The sequence below is a fragment of the Hoplias malabaricus genome, chromosome 7 (assembly GCF_029633855.1).
Source record: "Hoplias malabaricus isolate fHopMal1 chromosome 7, fHopMal1.hap1, whole genome shotgun sequence".
In the NCBI taxonomy this organism is placed as follows: Eukaryota; Metazoa; Chordata; class Actinopteri; order Characiformes; family Erythrinidae; genus Hoplias; species Hoplias malabaricus.
In genome coordinates, this window is record NC_089806.1 from 8,280,171 (window position 1) to 8,292,120 (window position 11,950).

Below are 11,950 nucleotides of genomic sequence, written 5' to 3' on the forward strand. Positions count from 1 at the left end.
TGATATCATAAAAATATTTATACTCTACACTTGTAATTGCATTATTTATTTAAACATCTTTGCAGTTTTAGATTTAAGCCGAATTCTACATGGCTCCTTGGTCCCTATCTAGTGCCAGAAGGTTTGAAGTTCTGGCTTCTACACCCAAACACTGCCCGGATTAACCCGTGTGGAATTAGCCTCCTGTGCTTGAAGTCTTCTGGCTAAATGTGTTTCTTTCTGGTATTAGGCTGCTTTGTCCAGATTTGTGAAAGTAATGTTTCTAATACAAACATATAAATAAATAACATATTTTGACAGTATTACTGCAGTTGTCTGATGTATATGTTTATTTGGGAGGCACTGCAGGTGGTGTTGCTGCCACACAGCTCCAAGGTCCTGGGTTCATTTTGGGTCACTGTTTGTCAGGAGTTTGGTGCACTCTTAAAAATAAAGGTGCTACGGTTGAGTGATGGATTTTTAAAACTTTAAAAGGTTCTTCACACTCACACATCCCTTAAACAAACATTATTTCTTAATGGAACCAAAAGTGGTTCTTCAATGCATTGCTCAAAGAACCTTTTGTAGCAGCTTTATTTTTAAGTGTGTGTGTTCTTCCTGTCTCAGAGTGGGTTTCCTCCCGGTGCTCCGGGTTCCTCCCAGAGTTCAAAAACGTGTTGGTGGTGGGGGAAAGGATAGAAAACAGCTGTAAGAAATGCTATTTCTTCTATTAAACATAGCACAAAAAGTAAGGAAATTTGTGTTTGGTGGAGTATTTCTTTGTTGTAACAATGCTTCTTGGCAATAAATCTTATACCATTGGAAATCCTGTTAATTTTCCTTTTAAATGGTGGCACGATTGTAAGGGACATGCATTTGTGGGATGAGCAGTAGAGCTGAGTATTGGGTTGCGCCCATGAAAAATTAGCCATATCCTCTCTGCCAATGCCGAACGGTTTATTTTGTGTGATGGTGTGGGGCGGCATCTCCCTCACTGGACAGACGAGGCATGTCATCATTCGAGGCAATCTGAGTGCAGAGAGATAATTTAGATGAAATTCTGCAACTAGTGGCGATCCCATATCTCCACAGTCTGGGACCGAACTCTATCCTCCAACATGACACCGCTCGCCCCCACAGAGCAGGTTTTATCAGAGACTACCTCCAGAATTTGGGAGTGGAGAGGATGGAACGGCCTGCCGGTGTCCTGACCTCAACTACATTGAACAGTTGTGGGATCAGCCTGGGCGTGCTGCTGGCGCCAGAGTGACCAACACAACCACGTTGACTGACTAACAACAAATGCTGGTTGAAGAATGGGATGCCATCCCACTGCAGTGTGTGACCAGGCTGGTGACCACCATGAGGAGGAGGGGCCAGGCTGTTGTGGCTGCGTATGGTTCTTCCACACACTACTGATGCTCCTGTTTGTTAAATGAATAAATTGTTAAATTGCCAATATGTTCTTGTTTCTTCAAACTTCAATCATCCAGTCCACCACACACCAAACGAGTCAATGAGCTCTACTGCTCATCCCACAAATGCACGTTCCTTACAAATGTGGCACCATTGTGTGTGTGTGTGTGTAAATGTGTCTTGGGATCAGAGGGCAGGCTTTAAAGCAATAAAAGTAAGTTTCGAGCTGCCCCCCTTATTATGCTTCTATTTCTTCCTAAAAGTAAGCCATTGTGCTTCCTCTGTGGGGGGTAGTGTGTGTGTGTGTGTGTGTGGCGGGCTGATGGAGTCTTAATCTAAAGGCAGTCAGACTGTAGAACCCTCTGCGGCCTGTTGGCCGTCAGAGCTTGTAAAGAGCGGATTTATGAGGATCTTGTAGGTCGGGGCTTGGATAAACAAACACAGACTGGACAGTGGTGACATGATCCTGTGGCTTTAGAGACCCGCTCTGGACCTCACACTGTTTCCCTTTAAGCCACAAGTCCATGAGAAAAGGGATCAGCTCACTGCAATACACATCAGCTGCTCTGCTGAACTGCCATCCAGGAGGCCTTTTAAAGCAGTGACGGAGGAGTCTGCAGACATTCACCGCTGTTGGATCAAGACCATGTGTCGTCATCATTTTGAACACAGTTTAAAAAACGAGAGATTGTTTATATTGTGTGAACATTTGACAACCAATGGACTGATTAAAAAGCCCCACAATTAGGATAGTTAGAAGTTAGGTTAAGTTACACTGGCAGGTGAAGTTTCCTCGTCTTTGTTGGAGAAGTCTGGTCTCTGACGTTGGCTTCATCACTGGACACTGCATCTCCAAAAGGCTACACTTTAAAGATATAGAGCAAGGTTTGGGCCACTTTTCTTGGTTCAGTCAAACACACACACACACACACACACAATAAAGGGCAGCCTGCTTTTTCAGTTCATTTCCTTAAAGGACTGTGATCTGTCCCATTCTAGTTTCAGTTACAATTTTGGCTTTCAATGATTATGAAAACAATATAAATAAAAAAGATAGTGATTATTGTGCTCCTTTAGTCAAGAGTAATGCTGTAAATCCAGCACCAACTGTACATTTACAGGGCTTTCACTGCTCCTGAAAAACCCAAACTCACCCCCAGCCACTTTTAAAAAAGTTAGATCACAGTCTCAGTTCTGACCTTTGGTGAGGAGTGTGGTGTGTTCTCTCTGTGTCTGCGTGGGTTTCCTCCGGGTGACTGTCTATGAGGAGTGTGGTGTGTTCTCCCTGTGTCTGCGTGGGTTTCCTCCTGGTGCTCCGGTTTCCTCCCACAGTCCAAAACACATGTTGGTAGGTGGATTGGTGACTCAAAAGTGTCTGTAGGTGTGTGTGTCTGTGTTGCCCTGTGTTTTTAACGTAAATATTAAGCTCTACTCAGTGTTGACTGTGTCCTTCTCCCGCTCTGTTCTCTGAGAGGTGGCAAGTCTTAGAGTGGGACTGAAGGGTTTGCTGTCAGTAAACACAGGGAGGTATATGTGGGATCGCAGTTCTGATCCAGAGCAGCTGGGACAGTGCTCTGCGGTGTTTATCTGCTGATGTGAGTGCAGACAGTGAAAGAGAGGACGCGTGAGGAACCGAGGGAAGGGGACAGTTACAGCAGTGGGGAGGTTGTATATGGGGTTCTTTCTTGTATCTGAACTAAAGTAGGGGCTAATCATGGAGGCTGTTACTGCACCTGAATAGAGTCATTAACAGTAGGGGCCAGTCACTCATACAGCCACAGGTTCTGAATTCAGCTATCTTTGTTTAATGGGGAGCTAAATGGCGGATGATGTTTGCAGAAGAATATCTTTGCTAAGACCGTGACTGCATGCTGCCAGCTGTGAAACATGTCGGAGTGTTTTGGGGCTGTAAGTGCTCAGCATCTGTAAAGGAGATGACTTGAAAAGATGAATGAAAATTCTGTAGATGCTTGTCCAAGACCCGAAATGCCTGGCAGGACCGGTTTACACAAAAACAACAATAATCCTAACACCTCTTTTACAGAAGAATACTTGGCCAAGTATTTAAACTACCAACTGTCTCCAACAGAAGACTTTCTGATTCTTAAAATACAGGAACACAACCCCCTCCAGCTACGAAGTGCTGAAAAAAATCATCAGTGAAGGGCTGTGGAATATCTCTCTGCAGAGTTGTGCCACGCTGGTCAAACCTCCAGCACTGGCCTAATACACAGACCTGAGTCCAAAATAAATACAAGCAAATGGTTACATACACAACCACAACAACACCGGTGTAATCTCCACAGACCATTCATTCATTATTGACAAGTAACAAAAAAAATAAAATAAAAAAAAATAAAAAATCAGAAGTGTAGATACATTCATCCATCCATTATCTGTAACCCTTATCCAGTTCAGGGTCGCGGTGGGTCCAGAGCCTACTTGGAATCATTGGGCGCAAGGCAGGAATACACCCTGGAGGGGGCGCCAGTCCTTCACAGGGCAACACACACACATACATCCACACTTTTGAGTCACCAACCCACCTACCAACGTGTGTTTTTGGACAGTGGGAGGAAACCGGAGCACCCGGAGAAAACCCACGCTGACACAGAGAGAACACACCACACTCCTCACAAACAGTCACCCGGAGGAAACCTACGCTGACACAGAGAGAACACACCACACTCCTCACAGACAGTCACCCGGAGGAAACCCACGCAGACACGGGGACAACACACCACACTCCTCACAGACAGTCACCCGGAGCAGGAATCGAACCCACAACCTCCAGGCCCCTGGAGCTGTGTGACTGCGACACTAACCTGCTGCGCCGCCGTGCCGCCCATAAGTCATTTACAACCTCTAAATCTGAAACACTCCTTAAGATGGGTGAGTTCTTTTGAGTGTGTGTGTGTGTGTGAATGATTGGGTGAGTGTGTGATGCTCTGTGATGAACTGGTGCTCAGAGTGTGAGTCTGGGGTGGGCTCCATCCCCTCTGCAAACTTGATCAGGATGACGTTGTTACAGAAGATGAATGAGTGAATGATTTGTAATCATTTTTATCGGTCCCTACCTCATTAGTTATTCACATGAGGCTAAGAACTGCTGATGTTTTGAAATGGTAGACCAGAGCGTGGGGGCTAAAAAGCTTTTTGTTTTCCCCCCTAAAAGATAAGCGTGTTTTGATTTTGAGGTGACCCTTTTGATCTATGCTATGTTTCGAAACGTCTGACCCTCAGTCTTTAAAACTCTGCCTCACTGTCCTCGAAAAAAAAAAAGAGACAGGTCAACAGATTTCCAAATCTGATCAACTGAACTTTGAACATCCAGCTTCCAGAAAGAAAGGTGCCTCATGTCCCTGGATCCAAACACAGTGACTGTGATAAACTAATGCTGCGCTGGGTATTTTTCAACATGGCTTTATTTATTAGTGCCCCAAAACAATGCAGATGAGCTGGAAAGGCATAATGAGACCACACTCGTTGACAAGAAGTGCCAATCCACATTCCCCAGTCTGGGAAACTCAATGGGGATGGGAAAGTGCTGAGTGAAAGATCTTCTTGGGGCTTAAAATCTTCCTGCCATTTTAAATCCTTAAATGAAATGATCAGCTTTGGCACCGAATGAATCCCTCACGGATCCTTTGAGCAGTGCAGGTGTGCCATGCAGTCCTGCAGAAACGATTCAGACTTTTTGTTCCCTTTGGTTGATTCCACTACAGCTCAGATCTTCATAATCTGCCTTTGTGCTGGTGTCACTCAGTGCTGCGTTTTCATTAACTCTTTCAACAGTTCAGTGAACGTTCGGAGTTTCAGTAAACAATTTATGCCAAGCAGGCAATCATAGTCCAGTCCACGTTTTTATTCCAGCTTTAAATTCCCTTTGCCCAATACAGAACCCCCTGTGGTCATACCTTCAGCAGACGTACACTGATCCCTTCCCCTCAGATCCAGTCCATAGTTTTGCTCTGGTCCAGATTGAGCCAGGAAACTGGCCAGAAGGTTTGCAGCTGGAACACAATCAAGGACAATATCTTTTCCAGGTGTGCTTTAAAGTATACCTGTGGACTGCCCTGTCCCTGATTACCTGCCTCAGGTATTAGAATCGAGCTCTGACAGAGTAAAAACATGGACTGGAATGGGCACACCTCACCTTTACCCCCTGATTCAGGTGAGTTTAGAAGAGGCACATGATTAAGCTGTAGCCCTCTGTGTGATTTACGTAGATTACGTACCTGACCCAGGTGTGAGCTGGGATTTGAGAAAGAGCAAAAACATGGACTGGCTGAGGCTCCTCTTAACTGGATTAATGACAATCAACAACAGTGGATTACCCATCAGCTCATTCAGCAAAGTTTGGGGTCCCGTTAATTAGCTGATTCAGGTGTGTGTCTGGATCTTGAGGGGGGGGATGGACTGGCTGAGGATCTTCCTGGACTGGATTAGTATGAACACCTGGAACAGATTATATCCCCCCTTTACTGGACTGAAGCAGTTGATTGGTCTGATGCGGGTGAGTTTTTGCGACACAGTTAAAACGTTCGACTTCACCTAGATTACCTGACAGGTGATAGTGTGAGTCCAAGAGAGTACAAAGACCTGGACTGGATTCTGTGCCTTCTGGACAGGCCTGAAGCAGTGGATTTGCTTGATAGAGATGAGCAAAGCTCTGGACCTCACCTGACAGGTGTGAGTGTGAATCTAGGAATGTATGAAAACCTGGAACGGATCGAGACCCCCTGGCCTGAAGCAGATGGTTAGCCCGATCCGGGTGAGTTTGGGACACACTACAACTTTGGACCTCACCTTCTTGACTTCCTTCAGGTGAGATCTGGGAGGTTGTCCAAAAACCTGGACTGGATGTAGTGTCCTCGGGACCGAACTGGATCAGTGAACTGTGCAGTGGTGTTATCACTCCTCAGGAGCAGCAGCAGCAACTTTAGCCCACGTCACTGAGCGTGCTCCTCGTCAGCAGAGGCGCAGCGCACTGTGAACACCCACACGAGTTGCTGCGCGCTCTGTAAAGCCAAGCCAAGCCAAGCCAGGGTCCTGTCTGGGTCCCCCCCACACACACCCTGCCCCCCACCCCCCAACACACACACCCTGAGGGGTGTCTTCAGAGTCTGTGTTCTCCAGAGTCTCGGAGTGGCCTGAGAAACATGCTGGGAGCCGTGAAAATGGAAGGACACGAGACTGGACACCCGGACTGGAGCGCCTATTACGCAGAGCCAGAGGTGGGCACTTTTCTTATGTATATATTTCCCTCCTGTTTACAGTTCAATATTAGCCTTGAGATAATATTAACTTTGTGATCAAACATTGACTTGAGGCGCCTCCAGATCCGCTCCGAACAAACCGTGCACCTCAGTTGAGCTCTGGTGCCAGAGCCAGGGGGAAAATACTGCAGGAATTAAACTTCTCTGATCGGTACAGCTCTCTTTATCACCGCGAATGTGCTGAGAATCAGCTGGTTTTTGACGTTTAATCCACTTCTACGAGCGCGTCACCGTTCACACTGGTAAACAGACACATGTCAAAGTGAATTAAGAGTTCATTAAGGGTGTATAAATCCTTTCTAACGGACTGCGTTTTTGATATCTTCCCGCGTCCCCCTCTCGCTCGTATTAAACGGACGGTCACGCAGACATTCTACTAAACCCTGTTTGTCAAGCGACGCATTTAATAGCGATGTAAAATGCTCTCGCAGACATTAGAGCTCTTAGCGTTTAATACACGGGGTAACATCGATCAGGGCTCCTCCGGGTCTTCAGGTCTCACACGAGCAGCCCGCTGCTGCTTTATTTTTTTTCATGTTGGAGCTGGTGGGAACTTTATTAAGGACATAACGTACGCACGCTACCTAACAATATACAAAATAAATAAATAAATAAACAGTGACAGAAAAACACACACGAATAAAAAAACTAAATAAAATAATGCATAAATTCCAAAAAGTAAAAATAAGTAATTGAAGAAAAAAAATATTTATCAAATATTTATTTTGTACGTCACAATTTATTTATTTATATTTTTGTTTGTTTTTTGACAGGTTTCCTTTTCTATTTAATTAACATTTAATTAACAAATGGAGGAATCTGAGTGAAGCGCTTAAAGAGACGTTAAAATAAATAAATACATTTTAAAAAATCCAAAAAGGAAGACTACGGAAGCCCTAAGACCATGGTTTGAGTTTTTTAGTCCGTTACATCGAATTAATTTCGCTTAATCAAGGACTCCATTGATTTATTTCAACCAAAGATTTTTTGTCTCGAGAAAACGGAATAATTGATCTCGAAAAAAATGTTGTTCTCTTAAAAAAAAAGGTTTCTCAATGAAAATCAACGTCGGTTGATTGGAGATCTAACATAAAGGATAAGGTTTGAAAATCCGTGGTCGTTTAGGCCTCTGGACACCCGTTTTTTGAATCTCTATGGTTTTGTGTAAGCGTTAGAAACATACCCTCAAAATATTCAGTACCTTTTTAGTTAGAGAACATTAATTGTACCATATTCGATATTAACGGAACATTTTTAAAATTGTGTTGAGTTCTACGCCCCGTTTCATTTCCAGGACTTTTATTATGTTGATTTATTTTACACAGTTCTGTAATTAAAACTTAAATATATCCCCCTCTCCTTCTGGGGAAGAGAATGTAACGAAACTTTAGGGAACACAACTGGACTTTAACACCACTTTTGTACCTTTTAAAGGTACATTTACACTGTTTATACCTTTAGTGACCAATAATGTACCTGTAAAGTAAAACATTTTTCGGACGGTGTATACGTTTAAACCTCTGACAACACTTTCACACGAGAGTGTCTGTGAACTAATGTTTAAATATAATGCGTTTCTATGATGTACATAGCAGTTTTTAATCACAGTTTCTGTGTCACATTCTGAAAACACCAGTGACCTTGTTGTGAAGACGGTTTTTGGCAGAAATGAGAGGAAAGAGCGCGTGAGCCGAGGAAAGAGTGAACGCGCGTGAGGTTCAACCTCTCGTGAAGAGATCGTACTGCATCCGTTCAGAGAGTCCTCCGGCACTGTCTCTTTTCGCGGTGACTGCGCTGGGGTTTTACCTCCATCTCATTAAAAGAAACCCCGATTAACCGCTCACTTCAGGTCATTTAACATTAATTCGTAATAAATTTTAATTCTACTGGGTAAAGTAACACGATACTCCCCTCAATTCAACTCCGTTTAATTCACTCCACTTCGTTTATTTTTGGTGATACTAATTAATTCAAACTAAATAAAAATCTTATACTTTTCAATACAATAAACATTAAATTAATCTCAGCGTACAGTTCAGTTCCATTCAGACTACATTCAGCTGGGGCAATTACTAAATTAAATAGCTGAACCCACTTAAAAACAGTTCACTTTAATTCAGTTCAGATCAGTTTAATTCGCTTAATTTAATTCAGATCAAATAAATAAAAAAAGATATTGTTTTCCGCATGAAATCAAATAACTGCCTGAGATCATCCCCATTTCCGCTTCCGCACTCTCTCACAGCCGTGTTTCATACGTGTATTATTATTATTTAAATAAACGTTTAATTATTATTATTGTTTATTTGTGTGTATTTGTGCTCCATGCGACCTGTTTGTTAGTTATTTATATCCGTTTTATTATGATTTAAATCTAAAACTAAAAAACGTTTCTCTGTGGAATCTTCAAAAAAAAAAAACTACGAAATATTTACGTCTGAATCAAAGACATTTCTAAGCGTCGTTTTTTCAGTTTAATTTTATGGCGGGCTTTCACTCACTCAGTAATGTTTATAATTTATAGCTTTGTTTGCTATTTAAAAAATAAAATAAAAAGAAGCTACATAGTCTCTCATTAGATTTTAAACCAACAAAACCAGACACTGCACAATGTTCACATTCCTCACACAACGATCCCCCTGACATTCGCCCGTTTCTCCTGCTTCCAGCATCAGCTACAAGACCTGACTGTTCACTTACTGATATACCCCACCCCTCGACAGGTGCCAGCGTGGCATGTCATTTACTTCACCTGTCCCTGGTTGTAATGTTGTGGCTCATTGTTGTACACACAAATATTGTGTGAAGTTTATTTAATAAAAAAAACAAAACATTTGGACACTCTGTAACGTCCATGGGAATACAGAACGCCATAAAAATGTTTTATAAAATAGAGAACATACTATTGCTTGTGGATTTAAAAGCATTTAAAGATACAGAGAAAGCTGTCACACAGAAGGGTTTTAGGAGGGTGCCACATTACCTTTACAGAAGGAACACACTTTCAGTGGAAGTCAATGTAAAAAAGGTTTTACTCCAAGTAATTTTGGAGCATTTCTATTGGTCCATTCATTATGAAATGATCACACAATGTGACACACAGCTGCTGTGCTCTAAAGAGTAGTAAACTCCAAATCTATGAAAAATGCAGATGTTTTTCTGTGAACAGTGATAATATGCTACAGGTAGGTTTCATAACTAAGAATCTGAAGAAGCACCATTGAGAGGACCACCCCCCGATGGCTGTACTTTTTCTGTAGTAACGTATTAGTGGGTGCATTGTGGTGCTGCATGTCGTTCACTGCCACAAATCTCTATAGATCTGGGTTTGAGACTTGCTTCAGTTCAATGTCTGTGAGGAGATGTGATCTCGCTGTATCCATGTGGGTCTCCTCCAATTTATTCTCTCTGAGTGACTTTCGTTGTCACAGAATTATGCTGATCTATAAATTATAGACAGTCTCAACATCTTCTTCTTTCTGTTTTTCAGTGCTACACCACCGTGGGAGCGATGGGCAGTGGTCTGGGGATGCCTTCGATGGGCTCATATATGAGCGTCCAGGGTCTAAACTGTGCCCCAAGTTCCATGAGCTCCATGTCTTACGTGAACACAGGAGTAGGTCACCAAGTTCCAGGCGGTTCTCCAGGTTCTGCAGGTTCTAACCTGAACACCAGTATGAGCCCCATGAGCGGAGGCTCTCCCCTGGGCTCATACTCTGCCGTGAATGTGGTGAGCCCCATCTATGGCCAGACCCCCAGGTCGAGAGATCCCAAAACATACCGCAGGAGCTACACCCATGCCAAGCCTCCATACTCCTACATCTCCCTTATCACCATGGCCATCCAGCAGTCCTCCTCCAAGATGCTGACCCTCAGTGAGATCTACCAGTGGATCATGGACCTGTTCCCCTTTTACAGACAGAACCAGCAACGCTGGCAGAACTCCATCCGCCACTCGCTCTCCTTCAACGACTGCTTCCTCAAAGTGCCCAGATCTCCAGATAAACCCGGAAAGGGCTCCTTTTGGACCCTGCATCCGGATTCGGGAAACATGTTTGAGAATGGCTGCTACCTGAGGAGGCAGAAAAGGTTCAAGTGTGACAAGGAGGTGTCCAGGAAGGAGAATGCAAGTTCTAAAGGTTCTCCTAGACCTAGCACGCCCATCAAAGAGCACAGGTCAGAGACAGAGGTGAGGAACCTAGAAGAACCAGAATTATCACCTGGTCCTGCTCCTCAGCATCAGCACCAATGTCAGCCTCAGCACCAGCATCCTATTGCTCAGCAACATCAGCATCAGCATCAGCACCAACTCCAGCTTCCGCAGACCCAGCATCTTCATCCTCAGCTCCATCACCTTCCTCAGCACCCTATCCACCCCCAGGAAGCTGCTCTGAAGCCAGAGCACCACTACTCCTTCAACCACCCATTCTCAATCACCAACCTCATGTCCTCGGAGCAGCAGCACCACAGAATGGAGATGAAGAGCTATGAGCATGCGATGCAAAACTCCCCCTACTCCCCGCTTTCTACTTCACTGTCTCTGAGCAAAGGAAGCCTGGAGACTCCCAACTTCCCCTCAGACGGACACTCGTACTACCAGGCCCTCTACTCCAGGCCCATCATAAACTCCTCATAGCTCTCCACAGCTCCATATGGATGGCTGTAAACTCTGTATAGGACCCTTGGGACACTCCTTTATCCTTTCTCCTGTTGAGACTGTAATTTATGGCGTATCAGTTGTGAATGTGAACATAGTTTGTTTTGGTGTTTATTAAATTTGACTTACTTTTTAAAGGAGTTCCTGTTTATTTGTTAATTTAACATATATTTTAGTTAATAAATATTGACTCTATATAATAAAATACTTATAAACAGGGGCGGCATGGTGGTGCAGCAGGTATGTGTCGCAGTCACACAGCTCCAGGGGCCTGGATGTTGTGGGTTTGATTCCCGCTCCGGGTGGCTGTCTGTGAGGAGTGTGGTGTGTTCTCTCTGTGTCTGTGTGGGTTTCCTCCGGGTGACTGTCTATGAGGAGTGTGGTGTGTTCTCTCTGTGTCTGTGTGGGTTTCCTCCGGGTGACTGTCTGTGAGGAGTGTGGTGTGTTCTACCTGTGTCTGCGTGGGTTTCCTCCGGGTGCTCCGGTTTCCTCCCACAGTCCAAAAAAAAAAAAAAAACACACGTTGGTAGGTGGATTGGCGACTCAAAAGTGTCCGTAGGTGTGAGTGTGTGAGTGAATGTGTGTGTGTGTGTGTGTGTGTGTTGCCCTGTGAAGGACT

At 44.1% G+C, this 11,950-nt stretch overlaps 1 protein-coding gene across 2 annotated transcripts in view; it reads left to right on the forward strand.

Moving 5' to 3' along the window:
- LOC136701898 (hepatocyte nuclear factor 3-beta-like) overlaps window positions 1–11,416 on the forward strand; it is a 15,302-nt gene extending 3,886 nt beyond the window's left edge. The window contains exons 2-3 of one of the 2 annotated variants that reach the window (XM_066676679.1): window positions 5,625–6,632; window positions 10,165–11,416. In XM_066676679.1, the coding sequence (XP_066532776.1) occupies window positions 6,558–6,632; window positions 10,165–11,310 (1,221 nt within the window). In that variant the 5' untranslated portion in view covers window positions 5,625–6,557 and the 3' untranslated portion in view covers window positions 11,311–11,416. The remainder of the gene's footprint in view (window positions 1–5,624; window positions 6,633–10,164) is intronic. The other variant, XM_066676680.1, reaches the window with a different exon arrangement.
- Window positions 11,417–11,950: the final 534 nt, after the last annotated feature.